General features: G+C 33.3%; 1 protein-coding gene and 1 long non-coding RNA gene across 2 annotated transcripts; both read left to right on the forward strand.

The window, feature by feature from the left end:
- Positions 1-454: 454 nt before the first annotated feature.
- On the forward strand, positions 455-18,624 carry LOC129939522 (protein DEK). Its single transcript, XM_056047564.1, has 12 exons — positions 455-587; positions 1,023-1,218; positions 8,337-8,797; positions 8,865-9,039; positions 9,115-9,351; positions 9,412-9,515; positions 9,581-9,742; positions 9,814-9,981; positions 10,071-10,170; positions 10,228-10,340; positions 17,235-17,387; positions 17,453-18,624. Exons 1-12 carry the CDS (start codon positions 546-548, stop codon positions 17,465-17,467), a joined length of 1,926 nt encoding a protein of 641 aa, XP_055903539.1. The 5' UTR covers positions 455-545; the 3' UTR covers positions 17,468-18,624.
- Positions 3,447-3,884, forward strand: LOC129939524 (uncharacterized). Its single transcript, XR_008780549.1, has 2 exons — positions 3,447-3,600; positions 3,656-3,884. It is a non-coding gene; the product is annotated as an uncharacterized LOC129939524 (long non-coding RNA).
- Positions 18,625-18,720: the final 96 nt, after the last annotated feature.

Raw genomic sequence — 18,720 nt, forward strand, 5'->3', positions numbered from 1 at the left:
CATACAACTAAATTTTAATCAAATAAATATTTTATTTTGTTTATTAACACATTTAACACCATTTTAATACTATGTCTTTGACAGCAAATGTAGAAGATAATGTAATAATAAAATCTAACATGCGTAAACGTTTCTTTAGTTATTTACTATTGTTAAGGCCAAATGACTGCATTACTGTAATAAAAGGAAAATGTTTTAAAAATTCGGTTTTATGCAGTTACATAGAGACTGTATAAATCCTTATGCACTCTCTAGTTATTCATTCATTTAGCCAACTATATTAAATAAATGAATGAAAAGAATAAAAATGAAAATTACTCATTTCTACATAATTTTAAACACTTCAAGGTGCAGCTGCATCGTTTAAAAAACCAATCAATGCAATCCTCCCACAAAATGTCCCTTTTTCGACCAATCAACCAAATATCCTCCCAATCAGCATTGCCCGTATTAAATTTTTCAATTTGCGTGTCAATTTTGGTCGCCATTACTGTTTTACTAGAAATTTCCCTGATACACTGGACAAATACAAGTTTTCGTTAACCATGTCGGCTGATGGAGAAAAAGACAAATCCATTGAAAATATGGTATGTAATTTAATAAAAAGTGTTTAAATGTCATAAATAATAACTAATGCGTGTTTGTGATGAGAAGTTTTATGAAATATCAACCGATTTTAGGCCAAAGAAACGAAAAATAATGTTCGAGCGCGTCACAGAACTACCATAAACATGGCGTCAGTTTGTGTTGTCAAAAAAAGTTCACGTATATTTTTCGAAGCGAAAAAAATTCCCAACTATTCGATTGAGCGAGAGCGAAATATAACATAACTTAACTGACGAAGACGATTTGGTTTTAACGCGGTTTTTTTCTTAAATAAATTTATCAAAAGTATTTTGTGTTAAAATAAAATCATTTGCAAATTTTAATTGCCAATTGCATTGATTGCGATTTTGAGTGGACAGCGGAGGTGCAACGTAGATTTTTGCTCACGAGTATTTCTTTTTTGTTTTTGGTTTCAGGAAAAAGAGAAAGCAGCAGGAGGAGAAGACTCAGCAACGGGAACGGATTCTGCAGAAGCATCCGCGGCGGCGGCGGCCACAGCAACAGCTAAACCTGATGCCGATGATAAGTCGGAGAACGAGAAGAAATCAACGGCAAGTGATTCGGCGGCGGAAGACAAAAAATTAGATGCCGATGGCGATGCCGAGGAATCAGGTAACTAGAGCAAAATCAAATAAGTTGCATTTTGTAATTTGCATTAGAAGGAAAAATGCTAATTGTGTTTTTGTACATTTTTGGTTTGAATTTGCATTGAAATGTGGTAAGTGCCGGTTTGGTGCTGGGCGTCTGAGGCTTGGGTGATTTTGCGATTTGACTCGAGTGATTGAGAGGTCCCCAGTTCGATTCCCGAATTTGTCACAGAATTTTAATTTCAATGTTTATATTTCTTCTCTTCTTTCCCTTGAATTGTTCAAAGTAAACCTGTATTTATAGGTTTAGTTTAGTAATGTTCAAGGAATAGCGAAAATTATCTCAAGTTTTTCATAGTTAAATTGTTATTTGTGTGACAATTCAACATTCCAGACTTGTGAACAAAATAATATTTTACAACTTAATTCTATATCGAAAAAGAAAACAAGTTATTGTCGTTTCCAATTAGTGAAGTGCCATAGGATTGTTTGTTATATGGAAATATTTCAAAGTTGTGGACAAAAAAGAGGAGAGGATTTTATTCAAACATCAAAAATACCTAAACATAAGATTTTCTTCCCATGTAAATAGATCTTTGCATTTTTCTGTGCATATATTTCAATTTGTATGAGCATATATTTTAAATTAATAAATTGGCAAGTACCCATACAAAATAATTTTTCATATTATAAATAATAATCAATTATAATTGTATTATTTTCATTTGTTGCAGTTTTCTAATAAGAAAACATAATTTCTTGTAAAAGAAAATAAATCCTAATTATGAAAACCATACAAATGCAATACCGGCTGCCGAGAATAGATCAATTTTCATTTTTTTTAAATGTCAAAGGGAAACATTATTAATAATAATTAATTTAATTTTCACAAAACAATTTAAGAAAATTTACTTGAAATACAATTGTTAAGCAAAGTATAAATAATTTAAAGTATCAAACAATCTGAAAGTGTACTTCCAATACCCTCTCTGGATCCTGATAGTTTTCATTGCTTATCTTTTCGAATTCGCACAAGTTTTAAAAATTAAGGAATAGGTATAACTACTTCTTTGGAAAGAGGTTTTGTTAAAATGTCAGATCTGATTTTATTCGATGGACAGAATTTTAATTGAGTGATCTTTTTCTAGTATCTTCTTCCAGGCGACAGATCTGTTGGTGTCCAAACTTGAAGCTCGTTCATTGACTTGATTTCCTCTTACATAGCTTCAATTGCGCTTCCCGACAAGTGGTCAATGCAATACTTACTCCCAGAATTCTGGTTTCGCGAAATTAAACGAACGAACTTTGAACGAAAGACATGCGAAATGGCTTTATTTGAACGATTTAACTTTCGATGTTCTTGATTTTCAATCTGTTTTCAATATCTTCACCTCCTTGGGGTACTGACTGTTTTTCTAAAACAAGGGGTTCATCTTCTTGTCGAAAAACTTGCTCTTAAGATCAGGTTTCCACATATGAACAACTCAAGTGGTGTCTTCTCAAGACTGGCTCTGGATAACCTATTCTGCAAATAGATTGCTGTTAACAGAGCTTCTCCGCAAAACGATTTGGAAGTTTGGCATTAAGTAGCATACACTTTGCTGCTTAAGTTAGGGTTTGGTTCTTGCGTTCTGCTACATCGTTTTGTTATGGTGTGTATGGATGATTAACGCCTTCTCTCTTCAATAATTATTCCAAGTCCTTAGATACATATTCCTTTCCATTTTCGAATTGTAAAGGTTGCTTTTGTATATTTTGCTTCGTAGGGAACCTAGACTGTGCCAGCTAGCCTTTAATGCAATAAGCACTTTATAAGATAAATGCCAGTTGCAAGATCTTTCACAAAGCTCTCGATAGCTACCGGATCTCTATGACCAAGTCGACGATGCCACTTTCACGGGACAGCTCGGTAGATTTTCCTGGGGGGTTATTATGAAAAACGAAACTCGCTCAAAATAACGCTTATTCGTTAAATTGCGATTAGAAAAAACGATTGTAGTGGCACTAAATCGTCAAATTGCGATTAAGAAAAACGAGAATCGTAAAAATGACGATACTCGTATTTTTATTTACGAGTGCCTTCAGCTCTCGTTCAGCTTTCGTTTTGTCAAATGTCATTTTGTTTTTGTTTGGTTGGTTTTTGTTTTGTTAAGTGAAAAAAATGTAAGTAAATAATAAATAAAATTGTCAAAAACATACAAATAAGTTATTTCTAACCTCTAGACCTACAAACAATTCTAAGCAGTTGGATTTGCTGGTAGCTTTTATGGAAACCAATCCAAACATAGCAAAAAATTACTTGCCGACGAGCCAAGCCAAAGCCAAATCCAAAATTATTTGGAAGGCTTTGACTGATAAGCTAAATGCATGCGGTCATCCAGAGAAACCAATGGATGGTTGGAAAAGTGTAGGTTTCCTTAAAACAAAACTTTGCGTTTATGATTAATTCTGTTCTTCGTTAGGTATGGAAAGATTTTGGGTACAATCTTAAGGGCAAAATGCGTGGAAATTTGCTTACTTACGTTGAACTTGGAAGGCTCATTGGGTTCGATGAATCTCTTAAAACTCTTCTTTTTATACGCATTTCCTCTTCTTTGTTAGTTTGGGATTCATCTTCGCTTTCAAGGAAATAGTCGCAGTGAAAAAACATTTTATAGAATTTATGCAAATTACATTTATTTTTGAAACTTCCTCGACTTTATTTATATTTTGACATTTTTTAATAGGAGTGAAGTTAGTTGCTCCTTTAAAAAATTATCATTTTTCGTTTTTGCTTGGCAACTTTTTTTGCTTTCTATTTTCGTATCTTATAATCGCTCTTCACCATGACTTTCGTTTCTTCGAGTTTCGTTTTTTCTGCCGTTCGTTTCGTAATTCATAATAAGGGCCCAGTTTCCAACTTCTAAAGACTGTAATTTCGATTTGACCACATAGCAACTTCTTCATTTTTATCTTCATTGCTTTCAAACCGTCGTTCATATTCGTCTAACATCTTACCAGTGACGTATTTAATCGTCAAATCGGCTGTATCACGAGCCTAGAATATGTTTCTAACAAAACTTCAACAAATTCTCCTTTTTCCAGAAGCTCTCTCTATATGCTATATAATTGTCTTCTTAATTAAAGGCTTCTTCCAAAAGTTGACCTCTCATACTTGTTAGAGAAAACTTCCCAAATATTGAATGCATCATCTAGATGAGCAATATGCATCAGTTGACCATCCTCGACGCTCAACGTCAGATAAGCTTTCGCTTTATTATTTTTTGTATGCATTGATCATTGATTTCTGCTGATCTCGGTTTGACTATAACATCCCAAAGTTCATCCCTTCTAAGGACAGCTTCAATTTTTGTTTTAAAAAAAAATATAATTTACTCCAGTTAAAAGATAAACATAACCATTTGTGATTAGTGAAAGGCTGAAAAAATTAAGAGAAAGGCTTTGGAAGTTAATGGCAAATTGGTATTGTAAATCTTTGGTTTGACGTATACCCGTGAAAAAAATCGCAGGATGTGAGGTCTGGCGACTGAGGCGGGTGCTGCATGGCCCTGGAATATCTCCGTACTTGCTGATCAGTTTTTTCGAAAAAAAGTCCTTAGTCTTTATACGACACACTAGCTTTGTGCAGAATGGTTGTTATTCCTTGAATGCAGCTGTTACAAAACTTGCGGTTATAAAATATCATCAATCATACGACAATACACCGGAGAAGAGACTCTCTCACCTTGGTAATTTTGTTTGTTAAAACATCTATCAACTGTGCTTCGTCACTATGTAAAATGATTCCAAGCGAAAGTGCTGTCCAAAAACGTTCCAGCATTTTTCTTGTGAAGAATATTCACTTTTGTTGAGATGATGATTAATTTGTATGTTGTACGGGTGGAGATTTAATTTCTTTTTCAAAATAACACATGTATTGTTGATTGTTTTATTCCTGTGGAGGCCGCAGTCTTCGTTGTCGATTAATCTGGATTTCGAATAATTTATTTTCGAACTTGAGACACATGTTCTGGCTTTGTTGCTGATTTTGATGGTTTAGGTAGGATAGCTCTATTGACCATTGTGCCTTTTTGCCTAAATCTATGTTTCCACGACTTGATCATCATTTAGTTGTCGAATATTAAAATGAGCACAAAAAGCGCGACGGACATGTACAAATAATTAAGCGCACTTCAAATATTTGCTCCAACTCAAACGTGTTGTGCATTACCCAAAGGAATTTCGATAATGGCAATTTAAACATGAAAAAGTGCCGTTGGACACCCTTTACTTCCTCTATCCTCTGGGTTCAGCGGTGTAAAATCTCATGATCTTGGTGCTCAGTTGATGTCGCTACGACGAGAAATAACGCGGCCAGGAAATGTCTCTTGCAATAAGCCGTATTTGCTCGAGTTGTGGGGCATGTGGCACCGTCATATTCTCTAAGTGTTGAAACCACATATTCTCTATGTCGTATTCTATAATAGCAGGAAAAAGGAAATTTTGTTTGAGTTCATCGCCTGTTGTTCAAGCGCCCATTCGATGAATCTACGACTTTGTGAACGGTCAGCTGGCTCCAGTTGTCGTGTGAGCCCGACCTTATATGGATTTAGGTGTAGATCCAAATGCAAAATACGCCATAATGTGCCATAGGACAGTCCTACTTCCCGAGAACAACGAGAAATCGACACATTTGTGTTTTCGGCAACATGTTCACTTACAAAAGCGATATTTTAGTGGTACGAGCGAAATGATGATGCCTTACAATATGGCTAACCAATCCTTTTTAAATTCTTCATAATTTTGCCAATTGATTGCGTAGTTGGATAATTATGTAAACCATAAACTCCTCTTAAAGCACGATGTGTGGCTGTGGCTGAATCACAATTTTTTTAGTAGGTTTCAATAATTTGCATCCGTTGTGTGATAGTTAAACCATCCATTTTGGCAAATGTCAGACTTTTAACTGAACAAACACATATAACAACTTAGTTTGACAGTATGTAGAGAAATATAGAAAGTTCGGCTTATGGATACTTTGTTGTAATACGATGGTTGTTACTTATACTTCCAGCCTAGGTAAATCTAAATGTTGCCAGGCGCCATCTGACATTTTCAACGGAAAGTTTGACATTCTTAACCATAAGCTTCTCTAGAACATGTTTCATTTGAGTGCGATTTGTGTTGTTGACAGTAACTTCAAAAATTCATTTCGGGCAAAAAATGCCATTAACTCGTGAACATTTTCGTGCGATTTTTTCTCATAACTTTCGATGTGGATTATCAAGACAAGAGTGCAGCGATGACCTTAGTTCTTTCTACAGCGATAAAGCACCATTTTAAAGCACTGTAAAAAACTCGTATAACGAATTCGATCATGGTCGTCGTTCTCTCCAGAACGAATTTCTTGAAGGTCGTTTAAAATCCAATGCTGTGAATGAACTGATAAAGCAAGATCGACATATTACATATCGTGAGATAGAGGCATCTTTGGGCTTTAGTATGACTAGCATCAATAAGATATTACATGGTTGCTGTTTATTCGGCATTACCGGTCACGTGGCGAAAGTAGTGTTAGAGCAACGCAAATCGGTCAATTCTGAATGGTATACGACCATTTGTTTGCTAGAAGTAATCGGAGAAATTTGAAAAAAGCAGAAGAAGAGGCGAAACATTCTTCATCACGACAATTCAAGCCCTCACATATGGACTCAAACAAAGGAATTTTTGACCAGCCATCCAACGGGTCATCCGCCGTACAGTCCTGATTTGGCCCCCAATGACTTCTTTTTATTCCCGGATGAAAAAAATGCGCGGACAACATTTTTCGACCTATGAAAAAGCTGTTGATGCATTCAAAAACTATGTTTTGAAGGTACCTCAATCGGAGTGGAAAAAGTGATACGAAAATTGGTACAAACGCATGCAAAAGTGTATTGCTCTTCATGGAGAATATTTTGAAAAACAACAAAAACCAATTTTAATCGTAGTTCTTTGTTTTTTCATTATTAGGCCAGTAGTAAGTAGCAACCCTCGGCAGTACTTTAATTGATACATCAACAATTTAAACGCCATGCATATTAAAAATGATTATCAAACTTAGGTCATATACCGTCCGTAAAGTATATGACCTCCGCTACTGTAACGCGTCATCGTGTACGGTTTCTGTAAATATAGCTCAGCTCTTTTTAAGTTAGTCATCATGATTCCTATTCGCCCGTTTTTCGTCAAGCACTTCTAGGCCAGCTCACTTGTCTACCATTCTTTGTGAGCGCTTGATCTGTTTTCGAATGAAGCTTAGCGGCTGAGCCAAGATGTTTTGAAGACATCTGTTTAAAAACGTTTGCAGCTTTCTTGTGATAGTGTCTATGGCTCTCAATTGTTTTAGAAAATATGACAATTGTTTCCAGCAGAAAAGAATTTTTCTCTGACCAAATCATTTTTATTAACAATTTTCTGGTTCTGTTGCTACTTAGTTCTAAACATGGGCTCTTTAGGAGTTTTTTAATAGCGGAAAGCAAAAGAGGCTATGGAAGATGTGAATAAATTGCGTATTCAAAGAAAAGAGTGTATATTTTTGTTTACCATTTTTGAATTGTATTTAATAATTTTTGTTAATAAGGTGTATACAATTATTTCCGCTGTCTAAAGAAGCATTTTTTTTAAATAATCCGAAAACTACACCAAGGGCTTTTAAAGCTTTTTGAAGGAATGATAGTTAGTTGGAAAGAGTTTAAATGGGAAGCAAATCGCTTTTGAGAATAAGACAACATAAATCCGCAATTAAAAGCGATCCATCGCGATACTAATACTGCAGTTTACGTCCCGCTCAGCTTCTTCATTTTTATAGACAATACTAACATATTGGAGATCTTCTACTGTATCTAACGGTTATACAGAATTATTTACATAGTCTAATAAGAAACTACCAAGGCTGATTAATTTTGTTTTTGCTGAGTTGAACACAATTGATTCGAGATGTTTGAGTTCGTACAGTCCATTGAATGCTCCCTTTTCCATTGGAGTTGTTGTTTGCATTTTTGGAAATCATAATCCAATTTCAGTGCTTCGCACTACTGATTTTGTTCTGCCGAACGATTCAGCGTCATTTATTGTAAAATATAATTTAAACACAACTTTTTATGACATCGTGTGTTATTTCAGGGGATGACGATAAAGTAGATGGACCAAGCGCATCAAAGAAAGATTCAACGTCTAACAATAAGGACAAAAAAGGTGCAGAAGACGATGACGCCGATGATGATGCAGAAGACGGTGTTGAGGCTAAACCTAAAAAAGATGACGAAAAAAAAAATAAAAGCGATGCTGAACCTGAAGACGATGATGAAGACGAAGAGATGAAGGATGAAGATGACAAAAAAGATGCTAAAAAAGAAGTAGTCAAAAAAGACGCAAAGAAAGAAACTAAAAAATCTGATGCTAAAGAAGAAAACGGAACCGACAACGCCACCGATGACAAAAAGAAAGCCAAGGACGATAAAAATGATGACGAAGAAAAAGAAGATGATGAAAATGACGAGAATTTGGTTTCATTAGCAGATTTTCCTAGAATCTTTGATAATATAAACAAAACAAGAGTTGATGGCTTACAGACGTTGCATATGGTAAAATGATGACAAATATATTTATATCGATGGAATAGACAACAAACAAATATATTTTTCTTTTTAGATTTGTTTTGGCAAACAGGGAAAAAATAATGTTGTAAAGAAGAACATTCGATCATTTGCTGGTTTTGAATTCGAAGCTGATTCAAGTGAATACAAAAAGAAGTTTGAAACGATTAAGAAAGTCGACACAAAGACACTTAAGAGTATTTGTGACATTCTTTCATTAGATCGTAAAGGTTTGTTTTGTTTTGTTTCGTTTTTTTTTTTGGTAACGCAACATATAATTAAAATATTATTCTTAAAACAAAAAGGAACTAAAGATGAAATCGCAGAGAGAACATTGAAATTCCTTTTGGAACCAAATGCCGATTTAATTGTTGAACCTGCTGAAGATGAAGAAGAAGAAGAGGACGAGGAGGAGGAAGAAGTTGCCGAAGAAGAGGAAGAAGAAGTCAGTGAGGAAGAAGATAAGCGCAAACGTAAACGACCAAACCAACGAGGTGCTAAAAATTCAACCAGACGTCCCAGACGTGCAACTGCTGGCAAAAGTAAATAAAAACAACGTACATTTTCTTCATTTTTGATAACTCCTTCCGTTAAATTCTCAGAAACTTCGGCTTATGTGGACTTTTCAAGCTCCGAGGAGAGCGTTAAAAAGGCTCCCGTCTCAAAACGCCGACGAAGGAATGACGATTCCGAATCTGGTTCAGATGTAAATTTAAATAAAACAAAGCTTTTATTCAAAAACTTTTTATTTAAATTGATTCTATCTTTTAGTATAATCCATCCGGTGCTAATTCTGAATCTGATGGTGGGCGCAAACGTCAAGGAGCTCGTCAAAGTGGGCGGGGACGACCATCGGCAACAAGAAAGGGCTCAATAAGATGGTTAAATTCTGATGAAGAACAAGATTTAGATTTAACCGATGGTGATAGTGATGTAAGTTTATTAAAACAATTCCTTTTTATTGATACTAAATTGTTTGAATCGTTTTTAATTTGAACTTATAGGCGGCACCCAAAAAGAAGCGCCCTGCAGCAGGTACACCTAAAGCTGGACGAGGTAGACCACCAGCTAGAGGTGGAAAGCGTGGTTCCACAAAGAAGCGTAATGATTCCGAAAGTGAAGAAGAACCTTCAGATGAAGAATTATCGGATGCCATTAGTGATAAAAGTGAGGTAAGAGTAAATCCAAAAAATGAATAAAAGCATTAAAAAAGAAACAGCAATTAATTGATTAAATATTGTCCTATGAATTTGTATTTTAGGATGATTCAAAGAAGAAGAAACCTGTCAAAAAACCATCAACGCCCGTATCAGCAGCGAAAAATAGCAAAACAAATAATAAATCCAAGACACCCTCAAAACGTAATTAAATTAGTTTGATAAACAATTCGATTTAACGTCTAAACTTTTTATTTTTAGCTTCTTTGGCTGCAGCTAAGCCGAAAAAATCGAAGAAAAATTCATCGGGTGATGAAAAAGATGAATCCGAAGATGAACCGCTGACAAAGAAAGGAAAATCAGCTTTCCCAACGGTAAGTACTTATGTTCTCTTCATCTGCAAAGTAGATGTGTTAATATTTAAATTAGAAATTGGAAGTCTTTAACATTGGTTCCGTAGTTTGAGGGGTCGATAATCGGCTGATATTACAAAAAAAAGAGTATTTTCCAAACAAAACTGGTTTGCTATTTCCTTTAGAATTTGTTTGGTATGCAAAACTGTGGATGGTTTCAGATTAGAAAAGATTGAGTTTCCTTCAAGACACACAAAATTAACATTCTACAATCCTGAAACCAATGTGTGGTATAGGTTAGGTTAATGAATTTCCCTAAAAGTGAGTAATTAAAGCTAAGGTATTTATGGATTTCCTTATTAGAGGCTTTGATGATGCCTTATGAGCTGATTCCTTTAGCATCTTCGAGTTTGTCAAGGCCTTGGAAGGAGTGTCTGCCTAAAGAATTATTATGGCAAAGCGTTGTCTCCTTTTTCTTGCTCAGCACTGCATCCTCTGCACATATCATTGGTGGTAATCTTTTTCTGATGATACAACAGGTTGCGACCTGTTATTATGCTTGCAAATAGTCGTAAAGATTTGTTGCATTACCGAGTAGTATTTTGTTTTGTCGAACTTGCGCAATTTAATCTTGCTCGGCTATCAATGAATAAGGTGATATAGGCTTGTGATAGCCCCATCATTGAGACTTGTTTTGTAGCGTATGTAAAAAGAAACCTGCTTATACTCCAGCTGTCACTATATATACATATATGTGGTGTGGATATTGTCGACTTATTATTTGTGAAACGAAACGTTGTCCAACCATTCATTCCTATAAGGAAGGATACTATTGAAGTTTAGACATAGTATTATGTAGCCTGTAGTTACATGTTCTCTATGCACTTTATTAATCTTTAAATTATTTTAATATACATTTTATCCACACGTCCTGACCAATGGTCTAAACCATCTCTCAAACGTTAGTATAGTTTCTTTCGCTGCGGTTACTTCAATTAAATGTTCTCTAAACTTCGACTTTTATTGTCTTCGCTAAGAAAAGCTGGCTGAAACACAAACACGCTTCGTCTCCATTACGATAGGCCTGCTTCGAGGTTGCTTTAGTGACATTTCTAAAATGAGAGACGTTGGAGTTCTTCAATCTATGAGGAATTTTTGGAAACTCATTCTCTGTTCTACAAAAATAAAAAGTTTTCAAGAAAAAAATGTATAATTATTCTATGATATTTCAATAATTTACCTTTTAATTTTTTCTAATAAATAATAGTTATCCCTCCAAATGCAAATGTATTTTGTTTGTTGACTTCTTTATAGCTGTTTAGCTTTCAGATAAAGCAAATGTTCAGCAAATTTGAAACGTGAGGTCAAAGCTTCATTAAGAAAGCATGCATTGAATTCCTATGGCTGAACTCGTAAACGTCAGGCAAAGCCGAAGCTGAAGAGTGTTTGTGTTTCAGCCATATAGATATTGATTCTTAAAATTGAAAATGACACAAAATTTCAAACAGTTCTGGTTTAAATTTGTCTTAATTTTAAACATTTTGAGCAACTCTTTTAACTAATGAAGGTTTTATCGTGACCTAGCGCATTTGTATGGTTTTATATGAGCTTATGTAGAGCATTCTATTGCAGATCGAAAGGACTTTGGTTCAAATCCGGGTATCCCCTTAAAAATTTAATTTTTTTTTAAAGACCTTTTTTCCTTTTTTTTTAACTGACTTTAAGCCAATTCACTTTTTCAACGAAGATTATAGATGATTTCGTGAGCATAAAATGATTTTGCGCGACATGGTAGGCCAACACTATGTACCACATTCGTTTTTGTTGGGCGGTCGGCCCAATGGAAGTTTGTTGAAATAATATATGGCTCAAAGTCACCAAGGTTGCAAATTTCAAGATTCTATCTGTCTGGTTCTATGACAAAAAAAAAATTGCAAGCTAAAATGATTACTTTTAGCTTATACTGTTTTAAATTTTGATATTGTTAAACTTTGACAGGGCAGCGCACAGAATTCTATACTTTATTAGAAATATTTTTTAGTATTAAATATCTTATAGAAACCATCAATTCGGGAACGTTTTTCTAAGTTTGATAAAATCAACAAAAACAAAACTAAGCACATAATTTAAGCTTTGATTTATAACATGGGTGTATTATGTATGTATATTAAATAAGCAATAATGAAAACAGTACATTCAAAATCTTCTACAAGGAAAATACGTCAATTGATTATTATATATTGATTATCAATGACGATTTCAAATAAGAGCGTCCTTTGATTATACGGCGGCCATCTTAAATACATATTTGTGTTTCTTTGTTTCGAGTCGTAAAAAGAGTTTTATCAATAATTAAATGTAATAAATACGTTCACGGAATGACGGACTATTGTTGTACGCTTTACGAATAATGAATTGAGAGGTACTTAACATTTAGATATAATTTAATTGGTGAAAAATACTCTGACAGCCGGCTTTGTTATTGTTCTCTTCCTCGACTGACGTTTGACACCGAATGGCTGGATTTACTTAAAATTATTTTTGATCGATTATCGATATGTTCACTGAAATCACTTGTGCGGTATTGGACAAACTATTTTAGCATTTTTTGAGTTAAAAATAAATAAAATTTTAGTATCCATTTCTAAAACTACTATTTGTATAAAAAATACGGTGTATTGAGTACTGACCTTACATTTTTCACTTATATTTTGGATTTGTTGTTGAAGATTGTAAATTAGGACGCGTTCCCGAAATGATTTTCTACACGTGTGTATTGATTTCATTTAAAATTCACCTTATTAATAAATTATATTGTTTGATGGACACAGAAAACAAGTTAGCTTTAGTATTTTATTCATTTTTTTTTTTTCAATTAAGTCAAGATTTAAGGCATTAAATTGCTAGTAAAGCCTATTCTGCAACTTGGTGATTTTGAGCCATATATCTATTGTATCAAGGGGTGGTTTAAAAGCTCAATATCTTAAAAACATATTTTTCTATAAATTTTAAAATTAAAAACATCTAATGGATAAAGTATACTTTAAAAAAATTAAAGAAGTATTTTACTGACTTTAATGTTAGGCGATTGCTTTAGCGTTAAAGTGTACTTTATATCGTTTAAAATTATAAAAGAATCAACCCTTATTCTAAAATTCATTTTTAAAGAAGGTTGTAAATATTTAAAAATTTGCGACAGTACCTTTTAAAGCAGGTAATGTAAAATTCGTGATTGCAAATGATGGCCAATGTATGTACATTCAAACTTCTTGAAATGTATGTATAAGTGTGTATCTACACTTATATTTCAATTTCACTTCAATTAAAACTAAGAGACAGGTTTGTTTAAAAAAAAACATACAGTATGAACTCCTCAGCAACCACATTGTGGTTTTCTTCGGAAGTACCACATTTCTTAAAACGGCTAAATGAGTAACATCATCCCATGCCTTTTTAAGCCAACTTCAAGCATCTAAAACATTAATTTTATCTGCTAACTCCGATACATTATTGGCTTCATCTATGTTTAAAACGAATATCTTTGATGTTGCCTTGATCCAATGGCTGGAGATGAGAAGTTTTGTTTAGAGGGAAAATCTTCAGCTCGACATTTTTTAACCACCTTCCACAAGGGAAGCCGCATTATCTGCAAAAAGAGGAAAACCTCGATTTTGCTTTTGAATTTTTTTTTGTCAAAACTCGTTACCGACTCCTGAAACAGAAAGTAGTTCATCCAAGCCTTTTTATTGCTTCTCTAGGTTATTTCAATTTTTAAAAGCTCTGGGCATAGCAGCTCGACCAGTTGGGCAAATAAAGTTAAATTCTGTAAAATTGATCATAAAAAAATATTTTCCAATGACCAATACTGTACTGCTGCAAAGCAATGCTACTATCAATCTTGCCTTTAAAAGCTCGAAACCACTGCATTCTTCATTTTTGAGTTGGAGTGACTTTGAAGGTGTTGCTTTAAAAAAAAATTGCGGTGTCATCCAAGTTAAAAATGCTTTTGGTTCATAACAAGTACAAATGGTTTTAAAGTTTTCTTAAAATCATCACAAGTAACAATGTCAATATCTGCGTCTTTTTCACTCAGGATTTTAAACAAAATGTTGTGTCGCTAAGCAAACCCACTTAAATGTCAAAGCATCGATTTCGACAAAAGATACACCTGAATTTATTCCTTTCCTTTTTTCAACCCAATACATTTTTCAGAAGATGATTTTATAGACTCCTTCGAGTATAAAATTTTCTGGGGCGTGATTATGAGGTGCGGATTGTTTTCAATTCGACGTATTTTCTTATTAACGAATTCGCGGCGGAACGAAAATAGTTCTTCCTATATTCCAGTGCTTTGACACTTTTGGTTTGACAGCTTTCCACAAATTTTGTTTTGTTTTGATTGAATTTGTTGCAATACTTTAATCTTCTGCATAAACTTGACGAGAGGCGAAAATTGATGTTGATTTGTTTGCTTGTTTTTATCGTTCCTTGAATGAATTTTAAAATTTTACTAGATTTTACCCGCGACTTTGCATTAGATAGTTTCTTTTGGATAGTAGTTTAAAAAAACCTGAGCTGTACTTTTTTGTACGTATGTTTGAATTGTGCCGAGATTGGATGAGGCCATACTAAGTGTGATTGTTAGGTTAAGTGACGAATCGAGTAAATCATTAATTATTAAACGATCAAATTTACATGACAAATAAAATATTTGCAGGATTTCTCATGCGTCAGACAACGGCGTGTGCCCGTTCGGGGAGATCCACTCAGTGATGTCCTCCCCTCTCTCCGCACTAACACTGCCACTACCTGCCTCGTCCACCGTGTGCGACCCGCGCACTCGCCAAGCGCCTCAGCCGAAACAGAATTATCAGAAGTGCAAGACAGACCCTGTGAATTATTTGTTGTACCTACATGGCTCGTGTTTGGCGATGAAAGGTTGAGCATAGCAAAGTTTAGGTTTAAAATTATTATTTGTGGAACTTGGTGGGAGCCACAGTTTGCTTCTAACATTGGGGGCTTTAGGTACGTGGCGCTCGAAGCCCGCGTTAATATACGTGTATGATAAGTTTAACATCTTCAACAACTTATTTCATGGGTTGGGAATGCGTTGTTTTTGTTTGTAATACCAATTTTATTTATTTTATTTTTTTGGTAATTTAGGAGTAAAAGCGATCAGATTCCCCGGAAAGTAATTTTTCCCATGGGAATGCGTTGTTTTCCCGAGGCCCAAAGTAACTCATGTCCTTTCTTATGTCTCAAACTATCTCCTATTTAAATCTGTTCTGCAGTTTGGGCTACAAAGCGATTGGCCCACCTGAATTTTTCCATGGGAATGCGTCATACCGGGGTAAAAAGTAGCCTTCCTTTTTCAGGTATCAAAATATCTACATACCAAATTTCATACAAATTGGTTTAGTAGTTAAGGCGTGATTGAGTAACAGATATAATTCGCCTTCGAATTCGTTAATTGTTCGAATTCAAAACGTGTCCCGATTAGCAGGTTTTACTGTATTGCAATTTTAAAAATAAGACAACCATTTTATATCAAGATATGGATATCTTGAGCAACAAGTCCTTAAAGTTTTGAAGCAGAATTATTTATGGTACGACTAAGTATATTGCCAAGTACATAACCTTGTTGACTTTGAACAGTGTAATTTTACGCAAACAAGTTATTATGATTGTTTCTATCGATAACATAATAACGGACTTTCTATCAACACGACAAAATCCAAAATAATGGTATTTACCCGTACACAAAGCGCTTATAATGGAAGAATATGGAAATATAATGGTACGCAATTGGAGGTAGCAAAAGAGATCAAATATCTAGGCTTGAAATTAAATCCAACATTAAATTTCAAAATTCATATATCGGAGAAAGCCCAAAGCTCACAAAGTTTGTTAAATTTAACATGGAAAAATATCTTTTCTAACAAACAAATTAATTTATCTACTCTCTTGTATGCTGCTCCTCAGGTTTGGGGATCAGTAGAATATGAAAATTTTTATAGTAATTTTATAAAGAAACTTTTCAACCTACCTTTGAATACGCCTAGTTATGCCATATATTTAGAAACAGGACTTCCAAAACTTCTAACAAGCACCTTGATTAAAGTCTTTCGAAAAAAAAACTTCTTTTATATGAGTTGAGAAACAAGGGCTGGTGGTTTGTAAGATGGCAATGAGTGTGTAGTGAGATTGGATGATGATTTCAGCAATTTAAATCATGTGAAAGCATGATGTACAATATCATAGAGAAAAATGAGGACATAATGAGGCATTCACTGGTAGAAGAAGCTCAAGACTCATTTAGTAGAATAATCTACAGTCAGCTCAGCTATATTGTTGGCGCAAGAAATTATTTCAAGGACTCATTGAGTTATAAAGAGATATCCCTAATCTTTTAAGCAAGATGTGAAGTTCTCAACTTAAATGGAAGTCCTTATAATGGTACTTTTAACGAATTCTGTACGCTGTGCAACTTAAAATCAACATTTCATTGGTATCTGTCCAATATTCAAAACTCAAAGACGCTACTTTTTCGAGAAAAATACTCTTACCCTACTAGAGAGACTATAAACATCCATAACGAGCATGATTGGAAAACATTAAGTACATTTTTAAAAGATATTTAAAAGTATAGATTGTTATTAATAACAGAATTCTATTAAATTCAAAAACTACACAAATTTAAATATTCTTAATTTGTTTGGCAACCTGGCTGACGGTATAGCCATAGCATCTAAATTCAAAAATTGTATTAAATTTTCGTAAATTAATGTAAATAAATGAATTATTTAGTTACTTACTTACTACTTACTAATAACGGTTTTGAGAAACCTCATTTACAATTCTCTTTCAAGATAACTTTGTTTAAAACCAACCTTTCCCTTTTATTCTTCTTCTTAGGATGATCAAATTAAAAATTATGTGAAAGAAATTCTAGACAAAGCCAATTTAGAGGAAATCACAATGAAAACGGTATGCAAGCAAGTGTATGCCAAATATCCAGATTTCGATTTAACAGAAAAGAAAGATTTCATCAAGTCCACTGTCAAAGCGGTAGGTTTTATTTCGTAAACCATTTTACTTTAATTTTAACAAAATAATATTTTTTCTTCTTCCAGTTGATTGCGGCATAAAATCAAACGTAATGTGTTTTTATTTAAAAAAAAACTTCCTTTTTCTATGTTTTATTATATATATATATAAACAAATGTTTCTTTGAACTGTACACACACACACATTATTAACAAACAAAATTAAGCGACACCAACATTTATATTTAAAAAACAAAACAAAAAATCTCGTTTCGATAAAATATTCTAACTATTATTTTTCTCTGGCTAGTACAAACAAAAAGTAAACGTAACGGTTAAATATAATACAAAAATATATTTTTAATATTTCGACACGCGCCAGAGATAAACAAAAACAAAACAAACAAAAAAAAAGAAGCGTATAAGAATAATTATTTTCTTTTTGTATGGTTTTAAAGAATTTATAAATTATTGATAACAAAACAAAAAACATACAAACTTTGTTTAGTTAAAAAGAAGAATCACATTTAAATAGACAAAACAAAATTAAATCTAAAATAAACATTAGATATTTATATATAACAAGAAACATTAATGATAATAGACTAGTTTTAATGTTAAAACAAGGAAAATGGTGTTTTAAAAAACAAAATTAAATTAATATCTTAAAATCAATGTGTAATATATATATATATATACTATGCATACGATATGCCGATAACATGCAAAACAAAAAGAAAAGTAAAACACAAAAATACTATAAACTAGTAATTAACTAGACCCACACAATAAACAAATAATAATCTTGCATTTTTCCCTCCCCTTTCTTTCTCGCTTCTCTCATTTATGTTTTTTGATTTTTAACATTTTCCTTGTTGTTTATTTTGGTAAAAGTATTTCTTTTTTCTATAGTTCATTTATGTTTAAAACGAAATATGATTGAATAAGAGAATAAAAACAAAAGAGAACGCTTCTTGGTGGTGCTCCCTCTCTTCAGTGTGTCAGCAGATAAGAAGTTTTTATTTTTTCTTTAATTTTATTAGTCTTACAACTTAGGTTTAAATTTATAATTATTTTCTTAAAATATTCTTTTTCAATTGCAATAGATTATTGTATAAAGAAATAAAAATAATTCCCGAATGAGTGTATGCAGTTTATCAATAAAACAAAAAACATACACACATAAATATTTGTAAAAGAAAAATAATAAAAAATAAAATATTTTGAATGAGAATGGATCAATGTCCTATAAATACAAACTTTTTCTCGTTGATGATTCTTTGTTTATTTTTAAAAGAAAGAAAATTTTCGATAAAAAAATGTCTTCGTATGGACTTAAAATTTATATATACTTT

The sequence above is a fragment of the Eupeodes corollae genome, chromosome 1, assembly GCF_945859685.1.
Source record: "Eupeodes corollae chromosome 1, idEupCoro1.1, whole genome shotgun sequence".
Taxonomy (NCBI): domain Eukaryota; kingdom Metazoa; phylum Arthropoda; class Insecta; order Diptera; family Syrphidae; genus Eupeodes; species Eupeodes corollae.